This window comes from Numenius arquata, chromosome 14 (assembly GCF_964106895.1).
Source record: "Numenius arquata chromosome 14, bNumArq3.hap1.1, whole genome shotgun sequence".
NCBI lineage: Eukaryota > Metazoa > Chordata > Aves > Charadriiformes > Scolopacidae > Numenius > Numenius arquata.
The window spans coordinates 10,463,660-10,491,085 of NC_133589.1; the positions used below are offsets into that span (position 1 = coordinate 10,463,660).

The window sequence follows — 27,426 nt, forward strand, 5'->3', positions numbered from 1 at the left end:
AGTTTTATCAGTGAGAAGAGTGAATCACTGACTGATGTTGACATACTTACACTATTGCCAACTTAATTTTTAGTAGTTTATAGTCACAAAAATGGATCATAAATAAAGTTTGCTTTTATTGCTTTTATACCTGGCCTCAAGACCTTTTTTCTAGCAGCCCCATCTTATGTTGGAAGAATCATATTGATACTTCATTTTAAAAGTATAGTGAATTATATTGTGAGTACTATTTTTATATATCTGATTTTAGAAGCATTTATGTCTATTGTGGTGCTTATTACCATGATTACCAGCATTTACTATACAATAAGATACAATAATGTACAATAGTCATTGTGGTGAGAATTATACGAATATTGGAGCTCCTGCCACAGAATTAGGTGCATGTTTGTGTTAAGCTCGTGGCAAATATTTCAACAGTGCTAATGATGGTTCTGAGACTGATGATACAATTAAGGAAGGAATGCAATATGTTATTGATTTTTTTTAACACACTTGACAAACAGATTTGCTTGAAAAATCCCGTGCTATTCGTCAGGCTAAAGATGAGCGAACATTTCATATCTTTTATTATTTGATTGCTGGAGCTTCTGAACAAATGAGAAGTAAGTTACTTGCTAATGATTCTGAGATTTCTTTCAGCAGTCTGAGCAATGGCTTAAGTAATGTATCTTAACTTCTTTAATTGCATTTATATAAAGGATCGAATGACATAAATAGCTCTTTAGGTCAAGAAAATAATTTTCTCAAGGGAATTATAAGAAAGATTCAATTGATGTCCACCACTTTGAGCCAGTTTGTTTGCAGTTTACAGGATGTTTCAATTCACAGGACATGTAAGCCCATTCAGATCTCATCTTGAACAATATCAAGAAGATGAATAGGGAAGAGTCAATCTGGTTTTTGTTTTTTTTTTTTACACAAAATAAATTGGGGTTCCCAACAAAAATATTGGCTTGTGGTTTTAAAATAAATTAAGAGAATGTCATTCCCACAGCACATCATTACAGTGTGAAACCCATAGCTTCAGAATGTTGAAAAGGTGAAAAGTGTAGGTGGATTTAAAAAAATGACTAGACATAACATGTATTGGAACATCATGGTTCAAAACTGACATTTTTCCCTAAATCACTGTTTGACAAAGAATGTATAAAGCAATTGATAACTCTGTATTTTCCCCTGTTTTTATATGCTCATTACCTAAGAATTTGTTGTTGGCCACAGTATGTGGCTGAAGAGTCTTTTGGTCTCGCCCACTATGGCTGTTACCTGTTTCCATTCTTATTATTACCCGATATGAATCCCCACAGAGAGAGGTGTAATTCTGAGTAGGTTACACATGGTGTTAAATGAAAGACTTTGGGGAAGAATGGCTCAGATTTCAGTCCATAGGATGCAAAACTTCACAGAGGGGCAGAGACATGCCCCAGTTACTAATGAAAATGGGAAACTTAACACAATCAAGCTTGCTAAATAGTTATTTTGAAAATGTTTGTGCCTCACGAAACCCCGAACTCCTCTACAAGCAGAGTCTTCCTTTGGTGAAAACACTGTCTTTTTACCTGCTGTTCATTGGGAGAGCTTATGAACAAGAGCATTAAGTTGATACCCTTAAGTAAAACTTTTCTTCTTTGCTTTTTAGACGATCTGTTGCTGGAAGGCTTCAACAATTATACCTTTCTATCTAACGGCCACGTGCCTATTCCTGCTCAACAAGATGACGAGATGTTCCAGGAGACTTTGGAAGCCATGAAAATTATGGGCTTTAGTGAGGAGGAACAGATAGGTGAGAATTGTTAGCATGATTGTATTCAAGGTATAAATCTGCAAGTGACACTTTATGGAGATGGAAGTACACAGAGGGTAATTCTGTCCAGGATAACGACTTTGCAAAAATGCACATGAAGTAAGGTACTCCACTCGTATAAGAAAATTAAGATTATTTAGATTTTATGTCCATGTTTCTCTGGAAATGTGTGATCTTGTGTGAACCACCAACTGAAGGATTCTAAATGTACCCATGTAATTTAACCTCTTTGCCTCTTACCAACTGTTACCTAGCTATTGCTTTTAAGAAGTGCACTGTGAAATAGTGCCCATAGATTTCCCTCCTTCTCAGGGCATATTAGATTAATTAAACCATAGACTTCTCATGGAAAGAGAATTAAGAATCTCTCATAAGGCTACATTTTGCAAGTACAGATTTCTTTCTACCTTACCTCAAGAATAATATGGGAATTCAGTTCTGTCAGAGACACAAGATCAAGGCAGGATCTAAACACAGGATCAGGATCACATAACACAAGCAGCATGGTCAGAGCCAGTAACAACAAGCAACTGAGCTGGTGGCAGTACAGTGCCTGAAGACAACATGAACCAGCAGGAATAGTCCGGGGGGAGGACAGCAGGGGCTGAGAATAGGCTGGTAGTGAAGGCACTGAAACTGCTGCCATAGATCCATGACACAACACACTACAGCCTCCTTGGAAGCATTGCCACCTTTGTATTAAACAAGGTGATGCTTCGGGAAGTCTTGTGAGTATTAGGGTGACTGTTCCTGCCTTGTGAGGAGATCTAATTATGATCTACTGCTTTTAGGTTGTTGTTAGAAAAGTTCTACTTAAAAAATTACTACAGTGGCCTACTTTTTTCCCATTGCCTCAGTGGGTACCGGTGGGAGCAGCTGAAGCCAGCAATGAAAACTCTTTGCAAACCATCTCCCTTCACAGGTTTAAACTGGCAGCACTTGCTGGAAATGCAGTGGGAAAAAAAAGCATTGAAGGATCACCACCTATATTAGAAAATAGAGTGTGTATCATCAAAGAGAAATTATCTCTATGATGCACAGAACAAGTGGTGATGCACAGGGCAGCTCTATACAGTAATTTAAGCACGGATCAAATAAAATAATTGTCACAATATTTTGCTGTCCATCTCAACGAAGAATTGCAAGGCTTTTTCTTTTAAGTCTTATAAATTCCGGAGACCTGTTGTAGAAGGTACATGACATGCACTCCTGACCCATTTGAATTCCACAGCATCAGTGCAGTTGTCAGCATGCAAAAGTACTATGGCACATGGTGTTTTGAAATGTAATTTGTGTTTATGAAAGGGAATATTTCTCACTAGAAGAACTCTGTACATACCCAGAACAGAGTACTGAATTCAAGCCAGCTCTAACAACAGTAATGACTATTTAAAGCCATTTTTTCATAACTTTACAACAATGAACATGAAAAAGTTGGAAAATATTCTGATTTAATTTTGAAAGAAATGGAACAGGCTGAAATAGCTCATATTTGTATTCACCGCTTCAGAGAAAAGAGAAATAAAACCAAAGAGCAGGAACCAACAACTAAACTATCTTGAAAATGCGGGCTTGCCAGACCCATCTATCTGCACTGCTTTTACCTCTCACTGTTCCTGGGAGTGTGCAGGGCTTCAGCTGGTGCGTGCCAGTGTGTATTGCCCATGGATGCAAATTGCCGTGCCCCAAGTGACACCTGGTGGCAGAAACAGTGTCATCCCATTACTTGAGCCTTGGACCAGCTGTGGCAGCCTGAAGCAGAGCTCCATCACATCCCACCCCGGCATCAATGACTGAGGGATGCTGAAAAAAAACATCTTGCCTTGCAGGACAGCAGTGCAAATCCCAGCCTTGGTAAATTCAGATGATGTTACTGACGAAGACTGGTTCATTTTCCTGCCAGGGCATGTGTATTGGTGTTGACAGCAGCATTCTCCATTACAACCGAGTCATTGTATTACTGTCTGAACCAATATGAATGAATCTTCGTTGTTGCAGAGAATGGAGCTTTCAAAATGTGTCCATTTTGTTCCTCATTTATATTATCTGTTTCTCTTACAGCTGTACTGAGGGTTGTTTCATCTGTCCTACAACTGGGTAACATTGTCTTCAAGAAGGAGAGAAACACTGATCAAGCTTCTATGCCAGATAATACTGGTATGATTTGCCACTTAAAAAATTTAGTTAACATTAAAAAAAAAAAAATAGGATCTGAGTAAGCACTCTTTATTGGTACTTTTTATTTAATTGTCATTCCACATATACTTCACAGGCTTTAAAAGAGAAAACATACTTAAAATAGGCTCAATTATCAATACCTTTTCTAGTAAATCTAGTAATCTTGAATCCATAAATTGATGAACAGTGAATTTGCTGCTTGGATAATGAATACTACTTTTGTGGCAAGTGGCATCTCTTGCATGTACAATAGAGGAGCTTTTAAAGGAAGATAACAAACTTCACATACTTGCTGAGCTGCTCATATTCACGCTTACTGGCCTGCTAAGAGAAAATGCGTTCTTAAATAAAACCTTATTCTTTTGTTCTAGCTGCACAAAAAGTGTGTCACCTGATGGGGATTAACGTGACAGATTTCACAAGATCTATTCTAACCCCAAGGATCAAAGTAGGACGAGATGTTGTTCAGAAAGCTCAGACCAAAGAGCAGGTATCTACTTGCCATCTATTCATCTTTCCTGAAACTATCCTTTCTTCTTTCTTTCTTACATCTCGTCTAAAGGAAAATGTCAGTCTTCTGTCTCATTATGTCTACAGAAATTAGCAGCTAATTATGTTTCTTCTTTCGCTTATAATTTTCTCTTCTTTTTTTCAGGCCGACTTTGCCATAGAGGCTTTGGCCAAGGCACAATTTGAACGTCTCTTCCGTTGGATTCTGACTCGTGTAAACAAAGCTCTCGATAAAACAAAACGACAAGGTGCATCCTTCTTGGGGATCCTTGATATTGCTGGATTTGAGATTTTTGAGGTATGTACTGCGGGACACAAGTTGGCTAAACTCCTTATTATCATGCGGTGGTTTGGATATAAGATGACAAAAATCTAAATTCAGAACCACAAAAACAATTTGGTTCTTTCAAGCTGGCCAGCAGCCCATGGCCAGCATGACCCACAGGCCTACTACACCTGGCTGCTTGCTTTTCCCTTGGGCAGGAAGGGCTGGAGGCTGGCAGCATCCTCCTGCTGGGCTTCTGTGGGGCTCAGTGTTTAAAGCCAGGGTCTGCTTTTTATGGTTTATTGAACAGGTCCCAATAGAAAGATTTACCACTTGAGCACTTACTGTAAACTTTCAAGACTTTCTGTTAGAAAAATATGGATTTTTGTATTTGATTTATTGTAATATGTAAAAAGACATAGAAAATTTCACCTTGTCATTTAAGTTCCCTTGTGAAAGTCCCTTTTTAACATTAGGAATTCAATTTTTCTCCTTCACAGATCAATTCATTTGAGCAGCTGTGCATCAATTACACTAATGAGAAACTTCAGCAGCTTTTCAACCACACAATGTTTATATTGGAGCAAGAGGAATACCAGCGAGAGGGCATTGAATGGAATTTCATTGACTTTGGCCTTGACCTGCAACCTTGCATTGAGCTGATTGAAAGACCAGTAAGATTATGTTTCTATAGGTGGGATACTACATAGGTTGCATCAGGGTCACTTATGTATCAGTACATTAAGAGAGCCATTTAAGGTATTTCAGATTTGGGAGGATTTGTAACATCAGGGATAAAGAAGGTAGTACTCCTCCTCTGTCTCTGCCTGTGATGATACTGATCTGATGTTGCTCACATTGCAGACCAACCCTCCAGGTGTCCTGGCTCTGCTGGATGAAGAATGCTGGTTCCCCAAAGCTACTGACACATCCTTTGTGGAGAAACTATGTCAAGAACAAGGCAACCATGCCAAATTCCAGAAGCCCAAGCAACTGAAGGATAAAACTGAGTTCTGTATAATGCACTATGCAGGAAAGGTACTGGACAGATTGAGCTATTTTGACGTAGGGAACATTGATTCTTTCATGTCCAATTGGTAAAAAAGAAACAGTCCAGTACCCACATTGATAAGGGATGACTTTAATAATATAATGTATGTATTAAGTGCTTTAATTACATAACATACAAAATAAGATTTGCAAAACTGTCATGGTTGTGCTAAGCTCACATGAAAACAAAAATAACCAGCACAGGGTTATTGAAAATCCAAGTAATTCAGATTCCTTTCTAGCAAGCAGAATTTTTAAACACAGGGCAGGTGCCTTGCCCTGGATATCTGTCAAAAAGCTTTTCAGACACTAGCACATGTAAGAATAAACACTGAAGCAACCTGCTCTAGTGGAGGTGTCCCTGCCCATGGTAGGGGGGTTGGAACTCGATGATCTTTAAGGTCCCTTCCAACTCTAACCATTCTATGATTCTATGAAATCAGCTCTCAAACATCAAAAGCTTTTCACGTTATTATTATGATGATGATTTTGTGTTAATACAGTGCCCTGAGCTCTTGGACACTCCCGAGTTCTTTATCAAGAACATATTTTTGACATAGCACTGTTTCCTGCAGGTTACCTACAACGCTACTGCCTGGCTAACAAAGAACATGGATCCGCTAAATGACAATGTGACTTCTCTGCTGAACCAGTCTTCAGACAAATTTGTAGCAGACCTTTGGAAAGATGGTATGAATAACAATTCTAAATCAGTAATGTGGTTTAAAGGGAGAAACTTCTACTAGAACTTTTTGACAGCTGTCCTTTGCTGGCAGGACGTAAGTGTGAAAGTGCTAAGCATAGAAGAGATTGAACTAAGAAATAAGAAAAATGTGTTCTCTAAAGGCATATTCACAGAAAGAATCATTAGATAGCTTTAAGCACAATCAAAACATTTCCTTACTTAATATTATTCAGCAACAGAATAAAAATTATTCATTACGCTGTTATAATGTTGCTGAATAAGTGATATTGTAGACCTCATTAAATACAGGTTATTGCTGGGTTTTATGAACAGCTTACCTTGTGCACTCATCTCCCAGAAGTCCTGCACAGTTCTCTCCAGAGATGTATCATCTCAACTAAACTCCATCAGAAGAATGTCTGTATTCATATAAAACACTGTTTTTAAAAAGTTTATGTGGATCAGTAACATGTATATTACAGTATAAATATTTAATAATTATGCACACAAAACATGATCAGCAAGGTGGCTTTGGATTATCAAATAACTGAGGGAGATTATTAGCTAGACTGAGAACCACCGGGTCACAGACTAGGGTCAGGAGATGTTGCTGTTCCTTGTTCTGACACCAACCTGCCAATTGGATATGTTGCAGAAGGACTTTCCTTTTTAGAGCAAACATAAAATAAAATATATTCTGTGTATTCAGTTGCTCCATTCTGTCACTAATTAATAAAGATCCTTATTTTCATGTTTGACAGAAATAGACTATTTACCCAGAAGGCTCTTCTAGTACTTTTGCTAGTACACTTCTACTGCATCAAAAATATATTAATCTTCTTTGGGAAGTTGCAGTTTAACAGTGCCAGTGACAGGTGTAATGTGAAGTGAGGACAGTTTAAATAAGCAGTTCCATTCATACTTTCTTTTGTATTTCAGTGGACCGTATAGTTGGGCTGGACCAGATGGCCAAGATGACTGAAAGCTCACTCCCTAGTGCTTCAAAAACCAAGAAAGGCATGTTCCGTACTGTCAGCCAACTCTATAAGGAGCAGCTGACCAAGCTGATGACCACCTTAAGGAATACCAATCCCAACTTTGTCCGCTGTATCATTCCAAATCATGAAAAGAGGGTAAATTTCAAATGCTCAATTTTCAGATTCATGGCACATTATTCATTTTGAGCTGCTCACTGTACCAGCACATCACAGAGCTGAATAATGTCTTCAAACATAGATATGTAACTGGTAACATCTTTGTAAATTTGTACTATGCTAAAAATACTTTCTGCTCCCTTTTCAGGCTGGCAAACTTGATGCCCATTTAGTGCTGGAGCAGTTGCGCTGCAATGGTGTCTTGGAAGGTATTCGTATCTGCCGGCAGGGATTCCCCAACAGGATTGTCTTCCAGGAGTTCCGTCAGCGGTAAGAATCCCTCACTCAGTCTTAGTTCTGGGTTTAATAGTGGTGTAATACATGTTTGCCTGTACAAAATATTCTGATACATTTCAACCTCCCTAATATCACTGTCTTTTGGCAGATACGAAATTCTTGCTGCAAATGCTATTCCTAAAGGATTCATGGATGGGAAGCAGGCTTGCATACTGATGGTGAGGAAAGCATTTTTGATCCTATTGATAATCAGGTCTATACTTCTTATATAAAAGCTATTGAGAGTGAACAGAAATGAGAAGTAATTTTTAATATCCTAAACCTCAGCACTGGAGTTAACAAATGTCCCTCTTTTCCTCCAGATCAAAGCATTAGAACTTGATCCCAACTTGTACAGAATTGGGCAGAGTAAAATCTTCTTCAGAACTGGCGTTCTGGCTCACCTGGAAGAGGAGAGAGACCTGAAGATCACAGATGTCATTATCGCCTTCCAGGCTCAGTGCCGAGGCTACCTAGCAAGAAAGTAAGAATATGTACTAACAAAAAGAATGTCTTCTGCAGCAGAGCGTCTACAGTAGCCTTTAGTTCTCTGTATAACAAATTGAAGATATTAAGACATTTTATTATCACCTATTATTTGTATTGCATTAGAACTCAACTTGTGTCCGATGAAGGACACACTTCCTGCCCAGAAGAGGTTTATTAGCATAATTACAGGGAAGCAATTACATTGTGAAGCTACTTACACCCTCTGTCCTATAAGCTAATGCAATGACTCTCCATTTGAACATGTTTGTACAAGAGGTAGAAGGAGCTTCCTAGCCCGTGACTGGAATCTTATGCACTGTTACAATTAACAGCACCACTGGCATTTGTAAAACATAATTTCTTACACAGCTTGGGCATGAAACACTGATCATCCAGCATGATCTCAGTTAATGTACATCACAAAACTTTTAACAATAATGCCCTTTTTCCACATACTACCAAGGCTTTCAAATTGCTGAACAAATAAATTTAAATATAAATAGGTTTCAAGAATGATGATCAATGCAAGTCCTGAGTGCCCCTGTACTCTGGGAAGATGTTCATACCCAGAACTAGATCTATACTTTGTGGTCTGCTCCTACCTGTGGAGTGCAAACAGCTAAAAACCAGAAGACTAAGTAAAATACCAGAAAGTTAAACAGAGTTATCACCTTTCCTCAAGAAAGTACAGGCACTGTTTAAGTGAAAAAAGAATACGTGCCAGACTTCTCCAACTATGTGGCTTATCAGCAGACTCTTGTGCCAGAGTTTGCTTAACGTGTGTGCCTTGCAGACACCTTGTATTCTAAGACTGAACCAATTTGCTTTATAATTGCAGAGCCTTTGCCAAGAGACAGCAACAGCTGACTGCAATGAAGGTGATCCAAAGAAATTGTGCTGCTTACCTGAAGCTGAGGAACTGGCAGTGGTGGAGACTGTTCACTAAAGTGAGTGACTGCTATCGGTGAATCTCTCCTCAGCTTTCTGAAAGAAATGAAATGCACAAGATACCAAGGCATATCATGTCAGGCACACTCCTTGTTCCAAAGTCCATTGTACCTGATGGCAAGAGCCTCATTAGCTTCACAAAATTTTGGGTTAGAGATACTCTAGATGTAACACCATTGGCATCAAAGTTAGTTCTAGCTTGAGAAGAAAACAAACTAGAAAACAAACAAGCGGAGATTCATAAAAGATTTTGCACGTTTGGGGACTTTTTTAATGGCCAAAAATGAAATAATTTCACAGGGGTGGATAATGAGGAGACAGAGTAAAATGGAATTTTGTGAACACGTAGAGTTTTGTATCTATGAAGGACTCAGTAGCTCAGGAGTTCCCTAACTGGGACACTAAACACCTTCCTGCTAGGCACTCAAGCAAATTAAATCTATTTTCCTATTGAAGAAGCCTGTTGTCTTTTTTTTTTTTTTCAAGAATGGCCTTCATTTTGGATTCAGAAAACTGTTCCTACTTGCGTTGATAGCAACCTCCTCTGCAACCAGAAATAGGCAGTAACACACACCTCTGTGTGCACGTTGCATTTCTATGCAGAAGATGTAGCTTTTGTACATTATCAATAGACAAAACAGGCTTGAAGCCATTCAAAAAAGTGACACTATTGGAGGCAGAGGTGCTCACAAGGCTCCAAGAATTAACAGAGATGGCCAAGAGCATCACTGCTGAGGCTTGCTGAATTAAAGATGCTTACATCAAGCTTGGCTGGACAGTATTTGTCTACTACCCGAGCAACAACAGGCAGCGCTACCATTACTGCCAGTCAGCCTGGCACCTTTAAGTACCACACTCAGTAACATAAATACTGACAGGAAACATTCTTAAAAAACTTTTCTATTTTCAGGTGAAACCACTGCTGCAAGTCACCCGCCAAGAGGAAGAAATGCAGGCCAAGGATGAAGAACTACAAAAAACAAAGGAAAGACAACAAAAAGCAGAGAGTGAATTGAAGGAGCTGGAACTGAAACACACACAGGTGATTTACAGCTCTGAGCCTTTGGGAAACGCTAGCTGTTCTTTCACCATTTCTAGCAGCTATTACAATAAAGATGTCTTTTTTTCTTTGTCCTCACCATTGTATTCACTGCGATGGTCCGGAACAAAAGTTCAGTGCAGACAAACTCCCAGTTGCTTCAGCAGTGGCCTAACACCACCACAAGAGCCTGTGGTAGAGCTGCCAGCCTGTACATTCACTAGGACTATCGAGCAAAAAGACATTGTGGGGCAATCCACAATCCAAGTCTTAACTTCCTACCCATTTTATTTGCGTAGCTTTGTGAAGAGAAGAACCTCCTTCAGGAACAGCTCCAAGCTGAAACTGAACTGTATGCTGAAGCTGAAGAGATGAGAGTTCGTTTAGCTGCTAAGAAACAAGAGCTGGAAGAGATTCTGCATGAGATGGAAGCCAGAATTGAGGAAGAGGAGGAGCGCAGCCAGCAGCTGCAAGCAGAAAAGAAAAAGATGCAACAACAAATGCTGGTAAGGAGGCATAAGTGACAAATACAGACAATAACTTTTATCTCACAGAGAAAAAAAAATGGAGATGGGCAAACCTCAGACCATATGAAAGCGCTTGCCATGCAGCCCTCTGCAGAACATGCATCTGAGCCACTGAAGTAAGAACAAACAATTGATGTTCTTTCCTCCAGAGTTCTCTTCTTCCCCATCTCAATTTTAAATAATCTTTTCTCTAAAAAATTATTTTAACAAATTGTTCCTTCTAAATCACTACGCATTACAGATTGTCTAATTCTTAATAAAAACAACAGTCTACAACATAATCCACATACAGTAACAGTCATTAAGCATTTCCTATAATCAAAGCAATATTTTATTTCCAGAACTCATGTTTTGTGGGTTTCTTTTCCCCTCAAAGGACCTTGAGGAACAGCTAGAAGAAGAAGAAGCTGCAAGGCAGAAACTGCAACTTGAAAAAGTAACAGCAGATGGCAAGATAAAGAAAATGGAAGATGATATTCTCATAATGGAAGATCAGAATAACAAACTAACCAAGGTAAGTGTTGTGGATCCATTTTCTTTCTTTGTGAAAAAAACTGCGAGCTGAGACAAAAACTTCTCTTCCACTAGAACAGCAGCAATACTCTTGACTATGTAGTTTCATGGGTATACTCCGGACTATGTAGTTTCATGTAGGTTCACCAGACCATCAGTCTAGCGTCTGTCAAACAAGTTTCTAATAATTTTCCATGTTCATTTAAATTGTGTGAAACTATTGTTTTTGAGGTCTGTTGTGGTAACAATATCTTCAAGCAAAGTTGAGCACAATCAGTGGAAGACATGTCTTCTTGGCCCAAAGCAGAGTAAATAATTCTTTTTGTTTTCAAGTGATTTCAATCAAATTTCATTATTAAAACTAGAATTAAGCCTGTATTCAAGTAAGCATGTATTCCAGTACTTTTTGAAAGGGATGCTCCTCTGAATTGGGCTCTATATTTGCCAACCATTAGAGCATGTACAAGATTCTAATAGCAGCAGTTTAGAGAACATGGAAGTTGTAGACACCACTCCTCTGTTCCTCTATAATTGACAAATTGGAATGTACCACTACAATCTCAAGAAATACAGCATAAAAAAGACAGTATCTTGGACATTTTTTGTTGGCAAAGAGATGAGTCATGATCACCAATGACAGACACTTTTGTTAACAGAAGTATTTTATTTTTCTTAAGGAAAGAAAACTCCTCGAGGAAAGAATAAGCGATCTAACAACAAATCTTGCAGAAGAAGAAGAAAAAGCCAAAAATCTTACAAAGCTGAAAAACAAACATGAATCTATGATTTCAGAACTCGAAGGTAACATGAACAAAAGTGGTTTATATCAGTTTTTTTCCCTTGGCACACAACAAAAAAAAACCCATAAACAGAACCTGGAGAGAACTTCTAAAAAATTTGTGAGGTGTTTTCCAAATTTCTTATGCTGAAACCATTTTGTGCATGAGAATCACCAAAGCCCCAAGGTACACGAACCACAGATACCTAATTTTTTACATACAAAACAGTAGAGGACAGAAAATTGAGAAAAAATTAATGCTTCTTCTGGAGAAACATAAATGAATGATTTTTTGGGGCTAGAAATAAGTGATTACAGTAAGGTATTGCATGTTGCTTCAAAAACGCAGTAACTTGTAGTTAAATGTCTGGTCTCACTGGAGGCCAGAACATTGTTTTGCCTAAGTTCCAGTTCGGATTAAGGACTCCTTGCTCTAATGCACTCCCATGACCAAAATCCTTACTTTTCAGTGCGACTGAAGAAAGAAGAGAAGAGCAGACAAGAACTGGAGAAAACTAAGAGGAAATTGGAAGGGGAGGCGGGTGATCTACATGAGCAAATTGCAGAGCTCCAGGCACAAATTGCTGAGCTGAAGGCACAGCTCGCCAAGAAGGAGGAAGAGCTGCAGGCTGCTCTAGCCAGGTATTCACTCCTGAATCTGAACAAAGCTTGAAAACCCAGGCTACACGCAAATGTGTGTCTCTCCCCTTCCCAGACACTAAGACGCTGCAGCCATGAATCTCATCTCATCTCTCAGTTACATCCTCCCTGCGTGCTTTCCCCATTTTCCAAATTTCCTTCTGTGAAAAATAATTATACTATTGTTTGCCCATAGACACATAATCTTACCTCCAGATATCAATGAAAACTCCTCTTCCCCATGGCATTGGCAGCATTGTCAAGTAAAGAATGAAATGTAACAACATACTTCATAGGCAAGAGGCAGAAATTACTCACAGCCTGACCTTGATCCATTCCAGAGTCTCAGTGTATTTTCTGTATAAATTTAAGAGGGACAACACTCAACCAAAACTTTTGCTGGATCGGCTGATCAGCATCTCCAGGCATTGTGTCTTGATAAAGTACAGCTGTCAGATCCTCTTTGCATCAGTCCCTCCCCTCCTTTCTTTGGTACTTTCTTGCACAGAACCTATAAAACTTTAATCTCTGTATATTCATTTCATCGAAGTGAAGTTTTTCTTTTTTTTTTTTTTTTGTAATATATAAAATGAAATACTGTCTTTTCAGGCTTGAAGATGAAACTAGTCAGAAGAACAATGCTCTCAAGAAGATCCGTGAATTGGAATCTCACATCTCTGACCTCCAGGAAGACTTGGATTCTGAGAGAGCAGCAAGAAACAAAGCAGAAAAACAGAAGAGAGACCTAGGTGAAGAGCTGGAGGCTCTGAAAACAGAGCTTGAGGATACTTTGGATACCACAGCCACCCAGCAAGAGCTCAGGTACAGAGACGTAGCACATGAGCCAAAAATAAATGTCACCAAGTTCGGTATAATACTGTCTAGTAACTGTGCAGTAGTGCTATTTTCCCAGTAACTGGAACACTCTTGTGTGCTACTGCTTCATTCATGTATGTTACCTTCCAGGGCAAAGCGTGAACAGGAGGTCACAGTGCTGAAGAGAGCTCTGGAGGAGGAAACTCGAACTCATGAAGCCCAGGTCCAGGAGATGAGGCAAAAGCACACTCAAGCTGTGGAAGAGCTAACAGAGCAGCTGGAACAATTTAAACGGGTAAACAAAAATCTATCTTATTGAAAACTATCCGCTAGATAACATGGCTTGTTTTTATAGATCATCTTTCTTCACTTCATGCTTGTAGGCTAAAGCAAACTTGGATAAGACCAAACAGACACTGGAGAAAGAAAACGCTGATCTGGCTAATGAAGTCAGGAGCCTGAATCAGGCCAAACAAGATGTGGAGCACAAAAAGAAGAAGCTGGAAGTACAGCTGCAAGAGTTACAGTCCAAATACACTGACGGAGAGCGTGTTCGGACAGAACTCAATGAAAAAGTTCATAAGTTACAGGTAGGAAGGTGTTTCACCTTTTGCTGTTACACCTTGGGCTTGAGAAGACAAGTTTAGTTTTGTGAGGATATATCTAGAGGAATCCTGGCTCTGTCAACTTCAGCTGAAATACTCATGTTTTTGTCATCTGTAGGGTTTCTACCTTGAACTGCTACCTCAATTATCACACAGTTAAACAATTACAACCACTCTGTTTCATGAAAGTGAGAGCTTTTAGTCCCGCTATCCCTCTGTACAGGCTGCAGTCTCTAATGCCACCACTGGTTCAGTGACTGTGCTGGATGTTTTCTTTGTGTTCATTCATTTTTGGGTGATGGGGAACACTGATAGGAATGTGGCTCCTGGAAATGGATTAGACAGCTATTATACACATAAGATACTCATTAAAAATGACAACTAAACGAGAATGCTCACTTATCTACGATTTAGTGTCTAAGAAGAAATAACTAAAGACAATGCAAAATGGTTCTTTGGTAGGTGCCCAGTGTCCAGCAACACTAATCAAGCTTATTGTTTCAACTTTCTCCATAGCAGCAGTAAGCTTTTCTTTATTATTTTAAGTTAGTGGATAAGTAAGAAAATATAATCAAAATTTATCAACTTCTGTCAAACTTGGGAAGAGGAAGGAAAATCCACCAAAACCAACATTTCCCCTTTGCAATTCATTGAATAGATTACTATCACCTTACAAATATGACTAGGTTTTGACATATTGTCATAAAATACTAAGGTAAACTAGACAAAAATGGCATTAGACCTTTGGAATCTTAATACACAGAGTTTGTGTGTAGGATTGTGTGTAGGATTTAGTTCCACAGGACTTAAATTCCACATACTGTCCAGAAAAATTACGGTAAAACTGTGAATTCCAGTTAAGCTAGAAACACTGTTGGTGCTTGATATGACCCAGAAGCATAGGAGCAGATTCAGATCCTGTTCAAAGTTAAGATTTCAATCTAGAGCAAACTAAAGTTTGGAGAAAGCTTGAAGTTGTGCAAAATAACTGAGTTTATTCACTGTTGTGTCACATAGGTTGAGGTTGAAAATGTTACTGGTTTGCTCAATGAAGCAGAAAGCAAGACAATCAAATTGACCAAAGATGTTGCAACCTTAGGATCTCAGCTACAAGATACACAGGTAAACTTTCACCCAGTGACAGCTCAGCTGCAATGTTTATAAAATGCACTATAAAAATACTTCAATTAATGACTGTACTGCCAATTGATTTGATGACTGTAGGAGCTGCTTCAGGAAGAAACACGGCAGAAGCTAAATGTGTCTACCAAGCTTCGTCAGTTAGAGGATGAGAAGAACAGCTTGCAAGAACAGTTGGATGAAGAAGTAGAAGCAAAACAGAACCTGGAGAGACATATTTCAACACTGACAATACAGGTATCAGTGCCATAGCCAAATCACTAGCTTCATCACTGAGAGTTTATCAGTAATTCCAGAGGTTTCAGATCTGTAAAACTACCCTGGTGCAGCACATGGGCCTTCAGGGAACTAGTGCTGTTAGCTCAGATGGCACGAGTGAAGATCCACAGTGGAGCCAGCAGTCTCCCTTTTCTTTAAAGTGTGATGCCTAGGACAGGTACATATGCAAGGTAGCTCCCAAGATAGTCTTCCACACTAGGAAATGTGCAAACTGGGTCTGTGGTCTAACTCATTTTATGAAGGCTGGGTGATGGGTAACTGGTCACCATCTTCACGTGGGTCAAATTAGATAAGATTTCTGGCTGTCTCCTGGCCATCTTCTCTGCCAAGCTTTGCTGTCACTGCTATAAAGATTTGTCCTCTGAATTCAACTTTCAGCTCTCTGACTCTAAGAAGAAGATACAGGAATATTCCACCACAGTAGAAACTATGGAGGAAGGCAAAAAGAAACTTCAGAAGGAAATTGAGAGTCTCACACAACAGTTTGAGGAAAAAGCTGCTTCTTACGACAAACTGGAAAAAACCAAGAACAGACTCCAGCAGGAGCTGGATGACCTGGTGGTAGACTTAGACAACCAGCGTCAGCTGGTCTCCAACCTGGAGAAGAAACAGAAGAAGTTTGATCAGGTATGGATTTAAGATTCTCCCTCGCTGTGTTATCACCTAACTTCTCTGGAACTCACAGTCTCCACTGGTTCAGTAAAAGATACAGCAGGGACAAAAAAATAAACTAAGATTTAATTATGCACACATTGGTTAATATTGTATTTATACTTTTATCAAAAAGAGATTTTTTCTCTGTCATTAACAACTGACAAGACAGTTGCAATAGAAAAACCCTATTGCTAATGGCTTCTGGTATTAACACTACCTTTTTACAGATGCTAGCTGAAGAGAAAAACATCTCCTCAAAATATGCAGATGAAAGGGACAGAGCAGAAGCTGAAGCTAGAGAAAAAGAAACAAAGGCTTTGTCATTGGCCCGAGCACTTGAAGAGGCTTTGGAAGCCAAAGAAGAACTGGAGAGAACAAACAAAATGTTGAAAGCTGAAATGGAAGATCTTGTTAGCTCCAAAGATGATGTTGGCAAGAATGTAAGTTTTGGGCTTAGAACAATTGCCACAACAATAACTTAAAATAGCAGCTAACAAGCAGATCATTGTTTTCAGTGTGGGAAATTCTCCGTAGCACATAAATCTATTCAGTAAGATCAGGTATTTCATACAGACTTCAATGGTTATTCTACTTGAGCCCAAACTTTCAAGAGAATTGGTGAACTAACTTTAAGCCATCTTTATTTTTAACATGACTTCAAGCATGAAGAAGAATCTTATTGATTTCTAAGACTGAAAAAACATCACAGATATTCTAAATAATTCACTAATTTATTATTGTAAACTCTGCAAATCTGATTTTATTAGTTATATTTGACTTTGCCACCAGCCTAACATTTACTTGTATAGCTGCAACAAATTTCCCCTGATGCATTGCCAATCACTTCTTTTATTACAGATAATACTACCTCTAATACTAAATAAATTCAATTATGATACTTCACCAGATTAAAAATGAGAGTTCAGGATAAAGAGTATCTCACGTTATTTTAAGACAGATTTGCAAGTGTACAAAAAATTCTTATTTACTATTTTCAGTGCAAATTAGTCAATTCATTGTCCACAGCTGATATTTTCAAATGTGGCCTATACTGCAAGTAGACTGCATTTCACTAGAATTATTTTTATTTATTATAACAATTCTACTAAATTCTCATTGCTTGAAAGGTCCATGAATTGGAGAAATCTAAACGGACCCTTGAACAGCAAGTAGAAGAGATGAAGACACAGTTAGAAGAGCTAGAGGATGAGCTACAGGCTGCTGAAGATGCCAAACTCAGGTTGGAGGTTAATATGCAGGCCCTGAAAGGCCAGTTTGAAAGAGATTTACAAGCCAGAGATGAACAGAATGAAGAAAAGAGAAGACAACTCCTTAAACAGGTACTATTCCCTATTATTGCCTTTGTAAATATCTAACTCACGCCATTATTAAAAGCACCTTACTATAATGAGAAGAAAATATTATATTGCCTTGTGCTTGGCAAATAAAAAAAAAAGTAGATTATTGTACTAAAAAAGGCACAAAACTGCATAACAGTTTTTCCTGTTTCAGTAGCAGGTGCACAATTGCCAACAGATGTAGCAATTTAACACTACAACCAATACAGTATAAAACATATGAACTGTTATTTCTGACTCAGTCAGAAGAACCTTCCCTATATTCTCAGTGCAAGCGAAAGAAGACAGCTTCTAATATATCTGCCTTCCCAAGGTGCACTGAAGGGATATAAAAGCACTGCAAATTAAAACAGACAGGACACAGCCTATTTATATACAGTACTGTTGTGAGAGCAAGGACAACTACTCTGGTCATCATCTTGTAATATACATATTTCCATGAATACAGAACCCAAATTGCTGACTCCTTTTCAAGAATCTTTAATTTTTGGACAAAATGGAAAGGTATTTTAGCTGCCAGGGAAATCCCAATTAATAGAGATATAGGGGGCTGTATACATTATTCGGACATACACAGAGTGTTTATGAGTGCTCAAAGACTTTCCTAAACTTAAGTTGTTTTCTTTAATGATCAGCTCCATGAATATGAAACAGAACTGGAAGATGAGCGGAAGCAACGTGCCCTGGCAGCTGCAGCCAAAAAGAAGCTGGAGATAGATGTTAAAGATCTAGAAAGCCAAGCTGATTCTGCTAATAAAGGTCGGGAAGAAGCCATCAAACAACTTCGCAAATTACAGGTATGTAACCCCACAAATCCACTTTTTCCCACTGCTGTCTTTTGTACAGCCATAATATGAAAGTTTAGTGACACCTGTAAACTTGATACCTGATACACATGATTGGTTAGAGGGGGGTTTTAGCTGGACTCACAGATTCAAGGATCTGTACTGAAATGCTCAGTTTGAATGACAATGGAAAACTTCATATGGCAAATCATAAAAATCTTAAATTTCATCATTGCAGAGAGCTTCCAAAATTCTCTGGCTAGCACTCATCTACTATTGACTTACCCACATGAATGAAAACAGATTCCCACATACAGAAAGAAATACAGTATAAAATCTATTATAGGGCTTCCATTCTGGTTCTAACATTTGACTCAAAAGCATAAAAGACTATTTAGAAATCACGTTGCCTCTGAATTACTGTTTTCTGTTTTTTTTTTACTGTTACAATACAGTAAGTCACCATATCAATTGTTCTGTCATATGCTGACAGCTAAAAAACAAAAAGTGATGTATCAGAAAGATTAAGACTGCACAGGTACTCAAATATTCAGAGGAAATAAGGACAATAGGTACTACAAAAGCTGCAGCACGCAAGTAGAAGCATTGCTGCTCTTGGAATAGCATTTCAGACCTTTCCAATATGTCCTAGCTGATCTCTCCAGAAAATACAATTTAAGCAGGCATTACAACTATGTAAATGTGTATGATTTCTATTCTGTCCAAATTTCTCTCTTCTGAAACCATAATAAATCCAGACCAAAAAAAATTTCTGTTATTCTTTAAAACAAGGCTCAGATGAAGGAGTACCAACGAGAGCTGGATGATGCACGGGCTGCCAGAGAAGAAATATTTGCTACAGCGAGAGAAAATGAGAAGAAAGCAAAAGGTCTGGAAGCAGAACTCATCCAGCTTCAAGAGGTAAAGTGGGAAACTTAGAGCAGTATGAAGCAGACTACACATGACCTTCAGTAGCAAAACAGAACTGCAATGATTTATTAATATATCTATCGGGGACGGAAAGCTATAAGCAGCATTTGTTACAAGTTCCATGTGCTCCATGCACTCCACTAAAGTTGCTGGATCTACATCTGAGCATAGCCCGATTAAGCTGAAAAAAAATCTCCCTAGAGAAAGGCACAGTTCACCAGTCTTAAAGGGAAGTGAACTGTATGACCCAACACAAATTGTTTTCAATAGCTATAAATTCCTGAAGTCTTGTTAGTGCTATTATTCCTATGTGTATTAAATAGCAATCTTGTGACTAAAACCAATAAAATAGAAACCAGCTGACAGGCTGGATAAAGTGTATTTCATTTGCTTCCCTAGGATTCATGACATGATGAGAATTTATTCTGTTAACAAGACAACCCATTTTATACCAATTTTAGAAAGTTTACAGTCCTGTGTATCATGCTATAACTGTTTGTCTGAACACTGACTTCCCCATTTTTTACTATGCTGCCTTTTCTTTTTCTCCTAGGATCTGGCTGCTGCAGAGAGAGCTCGCAAACAAGCAGATCTGGAGAAAGAAGAGATGGCAGAGGAACTTGCAAGTGCTGCTTCTGGAAGGTAGGAATAGACTGGATTACTCACAAGGCTGTAAACATGCTGCTGAACATTGCATGGATGCCAAGACAAGTTATGTTCTTCTCCCAACAGCCACCTGGTCTTGACAACACAACATGCACACATATGACTAGTTTCATTGAAATATCTAGTTCTCTTTTCTTTACACATTATTGGCAGTTCATAATAGTTTCAGACACATTCAACTGGTCACAGCCATAACTACACATTTATTTACTTTAAACTCACAGGACAAGCCTTCAGGATGAGAAACGGCGCCTGGAGGCAAGAATTGCCCAACTGGAGGAAGAGCTAGAAGAGGAGCAAGGCAACATAGAGGCAATGGGTGATCGCATGAGGAAAGCAGTACAGCAGGTAGAGCTCACTTCAGCACGTGTCACTTTCTGTTTGTATGCCAGCAAAAGCTATTTGTGGTTCTGAATAAATATTTGGAGAATTGCCACCCCAAATTGCTGCCTGTCATTTCCCTGAAAGCAAGCAGCACTTTTGACAGCACCAATTCTCACCCTTGCAGGCAGAGCAGCTGAACAATGAGCTGGCAACAGAGCGCTCGGCTGCGCAGAAGAATGAAAATGCTCGTCAGCAACTGGAGAGGCAGAACAAAGAGCTGAAGAGTAAGCTGCAGGAGATGGAAGGAGCTGTGAAGTCCAAATTCAAAACTACAATTGCTGCTCTGGAGGCCAAAATTGCTTCTCTGGAAGAGCAATTGGAACAGGAAGCCAGGTACTGGTCTCCCAGAGGGGACAGCTGTTCATTTACTGTTCCACTTAATGAGACAAAGTAAACAAAGGCATGCAGGATCTGTGTCATCAGGCGCTCAGCGCCATTAAGGCTTGGTAAAGTCTCTTCCTCAACATTTTTTAGACATTGGGCCAGTAACTAGAGTTGTTACAGGTTCTGATTAAGAACCATTTTAATGCTGAAAAGTTTTACTGGTATCAAAGGCAAGGACCTGCTCCCCTACATTTTAGAGTAACTGTCCTGTGACCCTGCCAGGTTAATTGCCATAACATATTATGCCCTCTGTACAATTATTTCTTGAGGAAAACACCTTGTGTTTTAGAACAGATCTCCTGGAGCACCTCTGTCATACAGCAAAGACACATACTTGTTTTTTTCAGAACGACCTTTAAGTTTTTCTTTGAATTCACCTGTTAAATTCAGTAAGGTCTTTAACATATGGGTCCTTAGTGCCGGTTTCATGAGCAACATGCCTGAGGCAGCTGAAGACTACACACCTTCCACACCACCAAATGTTGCACTATCATTTGCAGAGAGAAGCAGGCTGCAGCCAAGACGTTGCGCCAGAAGGACAAGAAGCTGAAGGATGCACTGCTGCAGGTGGAGGACGAGAGAAAGCAAGCAGAGCAGTACAAAGATCAGGTATCAGATGGTGTCATGAGGGTTTTAGTCCGGGGCAAAGAGATTTTCAGGTTTTACCCTAAGAAAGGAAGATTCCATGTTATGCCTCAAAGAAAAATTTCTCTAGAAAGCAGACTGTCTGCTTGGATTCTATGCTGGGAGAGCTATACAGCCCTGTGCTAAAAGACAGGACAATATAATTGTTCTTCCATGTCGATTCAAGTTGAAAAGCACTAGTCCTTGTCAATCAGCCAGCTGCAACAGTCTGACTGCACAGTGTTATATGTGACTGTGCACAACATCCTTACCGGTATATGAATGGAGATGATGAACACATTTTGTTTTAAAATTTTAGCTTTACCTAATGCACACCAACCTGGAAGCCAGAAAACCAGAGGTAGGACTGTGCAGCAAAAGAAACAATGTAGTGTCTGAATACAGTATCTGCCAGCAAAATTAACTCCCACAAAACAAAGTTATTTTTACACTTTTTAGATTCTAAGCTTCTACCTTTGATTCAGGCCACGTTTCAGCAAAACTCTCAAGAGAAGTATGAAATTAAAATGAGGAATGTAAAGTTATTAGATTTGTTTTGGATTAAAGTATTACTCTAAAATTTCCCTTTAGGCTGAGAAGGGCAACACACGACTCAAGCAACTGAAAAGGCAGCTGGAGGAGGCTGAGGAAGAGTCTCAGCGTATCAACGCAAACCGCAGGAAGCTGCAGAGAGAGCTGGACGAGGCTACTGAGAGTAACGAAGCTCTGGGCCGTGAGGTTGCAGCACTGAAGAGCAAGCTGAGGTAGAGTGCCCTTGCCTGGGATAGCCGTTCCCACCCATTGACAGCTGTGAAATTTGGAACTAAACTAGAGGAGTCAAAAAAACCCAAGTTCTCTGTTCAAGTAGAGAACAGACACTGACAATGCTGCAAAGTTACTCCTTGTATTAGCTTGGGAGATACAAGAAAAGGCCAAATGCAGAAAGTGAAGCGCACTTCATAGACTGCAGCAGTCTCAGGATTCCAGCTGTGAGATGAACAGCTGTGATAACATGGCACAGGCCTTACACTTTTTCTAAACAAAACTCCTGTTGGCTTAAATAGGAACAGAATTAGGCTCGGTTGCTTTTGAAAACACCCCTTATATAATGGCTGTATCTATTTGTATAGAAGCAGTCACAAAAGGGTAGAAATGCTCGTGCTTTTCACACTTTCACACATGCACAACTCACACACAATGACTGTAAACAGTCTTAGACAACATCACAGGTGAAAAAGACAAAGCACATTATATGACTCTTAGCCAAAAGTCTCTTTGGACTTCACCAAAAAGGGATTCAGCAACATCAGATGAAGGAAAAGATCAAAATGTCCCTTTGCGTTCTCTTGTTAAAACTGACTGGGAAAAAGATAAATCTGTGACCAGTCAGCTACTTACCCGAGTTCTCCTGCACTCACTGGGCTTGAAAACACCAGCTCACTGAAATGAAGAGGCTGACTTGAATTATAAGGAAATTGCTCTATCTGCATTAGCACACCATAAAACTTTGCTTTCTATCTATGCCCAACAGCATTTCAAGTTAAAAAGTAAAGCACCTGCCTAATTGTGTTCTTGAAGCAGTTTGCCAGTGTGTTTAACAGTAACGTGCACGAACCTTCAGATATGGATTTACTTCAAAGTGAAGAGTTGAGGATGTGATAGCCTTTTCCATTAGCAGCATCTTGGGAGGTGCACGCTCCTGGCTACCTTACAAAGGAGTGGTTGCGTCCAGCCCTTTTTACATAGAATAGCATAAGGCTCATTTTTGTTTTATCTAAATGTAATGTAATTGGCTGTAATGTACCTTGTTTAATTATTTAAAAGTAATCTACCTACCTCTGATCATAACCATGTGCTTAGTATAACTGCCCGGGACTCTTTATCTCTGTTTCAGAGGGACACAGGAACCTTCGCATGACTAAGCAGGTACCATGCCTTCAACTTTGCAGCTAGCTTGTGTTGCACAAATTTCCATTTTCTTTGGCCCAAGTTAAAATTATGTGAGGTTTCTGCAAACTGTGAAGGCTTGGATATCTTGGCATTAATCTGTTATATCAAAAGAGACAAATATTACAATAATCTAGCTACCATCAGCTGGTCATCAGTGATACATCTTTCTTACAAGCAGGTTATGTACTGACGTAGACTTACCAATGTTGCATTCTCACAAGCTCTTCCAACAGAGTACCTAATAAAGTACTCTTTTTTTGCATGAAAATTGTCTTTTTTGCACCTCATCTTTGTGCACAGCCACAAAGATTAAAATTTTTCAGATCAAATACACTGTTGATTAGTAAAATTAATTAAAAGGACTAATGAATATGAAGCATCATGGCATGTCATTAGAATTTCACAGTATTTCTTACATATATTGTCATGCTGACTGTAAGGTAAGATCCCATCTAACTCACCTGAGATTTGGGAAGATCTACTTGCATGTGATTTATCACACTTACACCACACAATCACAGACAAAAGAAAATCTTGCCTTGCATTACATTGCACTCTGTGCCTGTATTGCTTACAAAGAGCTATTACTTAGGCTTTTAGAGTTATTTTGCAGATATTACGTTGTTTTTCTACTGTTATTAAAAAATAAAGCACGGACACAGGAATTAATATTCACACTGTAACCTAGCACAGCATTATATTATACTTTATCACATTCTCTGGAGGTAGGAATAATACCTGCTGTTGCAAAAATTAAAGAGCTACTGCCTTGTAATATTTGTATATCTTCTATTTTACATATGCTGGATTTGGCTGTGAATATACAAATATTTAAAGATGTCTTGTCCTTTCATGTGCCTTTTAGTCAGCCTAATACTTCCAGTCAGACTCAAGCACTACTCCAGTAGCACTTGTTCAAAGGTAGATTAAATACAGAGACACTAAGCAAACACTAATGCTTAAGGCTTGTTTCAACTATACTTGTTATTCTAAAGGTACTCATGCGAATAACCACATGAATATTATCAAACCCATTAACCTGTTTAAGAGGAACAGATGTAAACAAAAAGTGTTTATCCCCAGGGCCAATACCAGTTTAAAGAAGTATTAAGTTTATGCATACTGCAACAGTTTATGTTAAGAAGTGGTTAGAGTGTGATAGGGAGTTCACTTTACAGCTGAATTTGGTTAGACTCTTGCTGTTACTCCCCACCAGTCCCATGTTCTACTTAGAGCACTTCAGTGAATTACTGCAGCATTCAGTTATCTTAAAAATGACTCACAAGTAATTGAGTCCAGATAGCAGGAGTCCAAGGGAGTATAGCTCTTCCTGTATTGACAAGAATTAATGACTTTACTGACCTAACTCGAATTTTCTTGTTAAACAGTAGTAACAAATATCTGCTGTCATAAAATACCATACACTGCTGTTAGACTCTGTCAAGCATATGCCAGCATACCCCTGTGTTCAATACATGCCTTCAGCACCAGAACAACTAAGGTCAACTTACAGCAGATCTTAAATGAAGCTTTATTGTCCAGCTAATTGCTTGCTCACAATGAAGTTTAAGGGCAGAATTGTGGAAAGCAGACTGCATGTCACATTTCCACCTTTGAAACACAGATTTCTACCTCTGAAATAAGTTAGTCCAGCCAACCTTCCTACCTGCTTCCCTTGTATGGAAGATTGAACTTGAGACTTAAATAGCTGCTTCAGAAAGGACAACCACTGGCTTAGTCTTTTGCAAGGACAAGACAAGCCTTTAAATATTTATGCATGATTGCTGTACCCAAAAGTGTAGTTGGATGTATTTAACACCAAATTAGTAATTTTGGCACAACATTCAGTGATCATGAATGTATTTTATTGCTCATGTTTATAGTCTCAAGCCTTTACAAAGGTTTGCTCAATGAGGGGCAAGTGAGAGGCCATGTTACAAAACTTAAGTGTTTTGTAGCCCAGTAGCAATGGAGGCCAAGAAGAGACAAACCCATCTTCTGTCTCACTTGCTCACACCTCCCAAAAAAATTAACCTTGAGGACCAAAGTGTCCCTGCCTTGGGCTGTGGCTATGAAATATATGGGGAAGGGAGGGAAATGGGAGAGAAAAAGGGGATAAAGATGGGGAAAAGCATTTTATGTAAGCTCTTCTGCAAGACACTTGCACTGTTAAATGTCAGCACCCGAGTTACAACAGTTTCAAAGCAGTGATGGCTTCTTCTCTCCACTGGGAAAGAGATTGGAGCTACTTACAATCTAGGGTGCCAAACATGTCAAAGCACCTGTGGTGCTCTGACCACCGCATCCTTTGCGGAGGAGGACTGCGTGGGGGCTCAAAAACACCTGCTGACATCTGCAGCACTGGTCCAGTCCCAGGTCTCATGGGCCTTCAGTAACTAGTGGGCTTATATACACTGCAGGTCATAAATCCAGCACAAGCTCACTCTCCTCCCTTGCTCTTCTAAAGGGACAGGAAGGACACACCCCTGCCATTGTGGGTACAAGCAGCTCCCTTTCCCATTCCTTCCCAGAAGTCCCCATTGGGGAAAACAGTGAAATGAAGGGAAGAGTAGGAGGGGGGCTGGGGCAGATGAGACTATTTAGAGAACTTTAAGCACAAGAACAGGAATCCCATCACAGTTCCAAGGAACTGGGAGTCTCAACGTGTCCACAAATTTCTCTTATATGCTACAGAACAGAAAGTTGTATTAGAGCCCCGCAGGCTCTTGGCTGTTCTGCATTTAAAAACATCAGCCCCACAAGTACTGTTACAAAATTCTATGCTTATTTGTGAGGACTTCAAATGACCTAATATCTGATTTTTTTTATTATTTTTTTCTCTTACTGCAGGAGGGGAAATGAACCAGCATCTTTTGCCCCACCCCGTAGATCTGGAGGCAGAAGAATAATTGAGAATGCAACAGATGGGGCTGATGAAGAAATGGATGCAAGAGATGGAGATTTCAATGGAACAAAAGCCAGTGAATAAACACGCTTTAAAAATTGCACTGCAGCAAGGGGAGTGAGGACGATATTTAGCACTGTATAAGTCTACTCTTAGTGTCAAGGTCACATACACCCACTCCTCTGACAATGATAAAAGCACAACTGCCTTGTTTCCAATGTAGAGAGTACTCCAAATCTTATTTTACCGTGAAGTGTGTTGGAAAAAGTGGAGGTTTTTAATGCTCAAAGTAATTTACTTTGAGAATCTTCCAGAAAGTGAGTTCTAGTAGCTCAAATGATTTAAATCCCAGTGAACTATAGTTTACACAGGATTTGTGAGACTGTTGAAGCAGCGGGGGGGTGGGAAAGGCATTGGTCAGTTAATCTTTCCTTAAACTTTCATTTTGTCTTAAGTATTCGATTAACATAGGGTTTTTCCTGGTTACTACACCCCTGATGCACCATTCACAAGGTGGAAGTGCCTTTTTAATCACTTACTGAAAAATAAAGTATCATTTGTTCAAATTAAGTCAACTGTTACAGTTTTATATGCACCATGGATGTGCTTACACACTAATAAAAGGCTATAAAAACTACTCCAGTATTCTTGTGTACAGGTGTCACTCGGGTGCAATACAGCATGCTTGAAGGGAATGGGGGATGCAATAGAGCTTCTTTATAACTCAAATACTTTTTAGAAAAGGTTGTCTGTAATCATTAGAACAAAAACCTGATTTTGTCTCAAGCAATTGCTCTTGAAGGAATAAAAAAAAGTACATACACTGACAAGAAGTACTTGGGAGAGGTTTGGCTAGCTCATCGACACACAGTGCTAACTGAGGTGCCCTAGGATGTGTCCAAGGGCTGACAGACATGACACAGGACCCGCAGGAGACCCACAGCATTCAGTCCAGCAGCTGGAAAGCAGGCAGGGCCCTAAGTGTCTGTCTTTGGGCAACTGAACCCACCCCTGAAGTCTATATGCGCAGGGATATTTCCAACCAAAGCCTCTGAAGCAGGCTGAAAACAATTAGAAACAGCAGCCCA

The 27,426-nt window shown here is 39.3% G+C and overlaps 1 protein-coding gene across 2 annotated transcripts in view; it reads left to right on the plus strand.

Moving 5' to 3' along the window:
* Nucleotides 1–26,967, plus strand: part of MYH11 (myosin heavy chain 11) — a 56,110-nt gene extending 29,143 nt beyond the window's left edge. For both annotated transcript variants that reach the window (XM_074158238.1, XM_074158239.1), the window contains 34 exons: nt 507–605; nt 1,643–1,786; nt 3,869–3,964; nt 4,357–4,475; nt 4,641–4,793; nt 5,261–5,434; nt 5,625–5,798; nt 6,386–6,500; nt 7,435–7,628; nt 7,798–7,919; nt 8,035–8,104; nt 8,249–8,409; nt 9,253–9,361; nt 10,273–10,404; nt 10,701–10,907; nt 11,305–11,442; nt 12,119–12,242; nt 12,690–12,861; nt 13,468–13,680; nt 13,825–13,969; nt 14,058–14,264; nt 15,297–15,401; nt 15,504–15,656; nt 16,077–16,325; nt 16,580–16,792; nt 17,480–17,692; nt 18,346–18,507; nt 19,288–19,416; nt 19,979–20,067; nt 20,316–20,439; nt 20,600–20,808; nt 21,360–21,468; nt 22,075–22,247; nt 26,284–26,967. In XM_074158238.1, the coding sequence (XP_074014339.1) occupies nt 507–605; nt 1,643–1,786; nt 3,869–3,964; nt 4,357–4,475; nt 4,641–4,793; nt 5,261–5,434; nt 5,625–5,798; nt 6,386–6,500; nt 7,435–7,628; nt 7,798–7,919; nt 8,035–8,104; nt 8,249–8,409; nt 9,253–9,361; nt 10,273–10,404; nt 10,701–10,907; nt 11,305–11,442; nt 12,119–12,242; nt 12,690–12,861; nt 13,468–13,680; nt 13,825–13,969; nt 14,058–14,264; nt 15,297–15,401; nt 15,504–15,656; nt 16,077–16,325; nt 16,580–16,792; nt 17,480–17,692; nt 18,346–18,507; nt 19,288–19,416; nt 19,979–20,067; nt 20,316–20,439; nt 20,600–20,808; nt 21,360–21,468; nt 22,075–22,247; nt 26,284–26,422 (5,135 nt within the window). In that variant the 3' untranslated portion in view covers nt 26,423–26,967. The remainder of the gene's footprint in view (nt 1–506; nt 606–1,642; nt 1,787–3,868; nt 3,965–4,356; nt 4,476–4,640; nt 4,794–5,260; nt 5,435–5,624; nt 5,799–6,385; nt 6,501–7,434; nt 7,629–7,797; nt 7,920–8,034; nt 8,105–8,248; nt 8,410–9,252; nt 9,362–10,272; nt 10,405–10,700; nt 10,908–11,304; nt 11,443–12,118; nt 12,243–12,689; nt 12,862–13,467; nt 13,681–13,824; nt 13,970–14,057; nt 14,265–15,296; nt 15,402–15,503; nt 15,657–16,076; nt 16,326–16,579; nt 16,793–17,479; nt 17,693–18,345; nt 18,508–19,287; nt 19,417–19,978; nt 20,068–20,315; nt 20,440–20,599; nt 20,809–21,359; nt 21,469–22,074; nt 22,248–26,283) is intronic.
* Nucleotides 26,968–27,426: the final 459 nt, after the last annotated feature.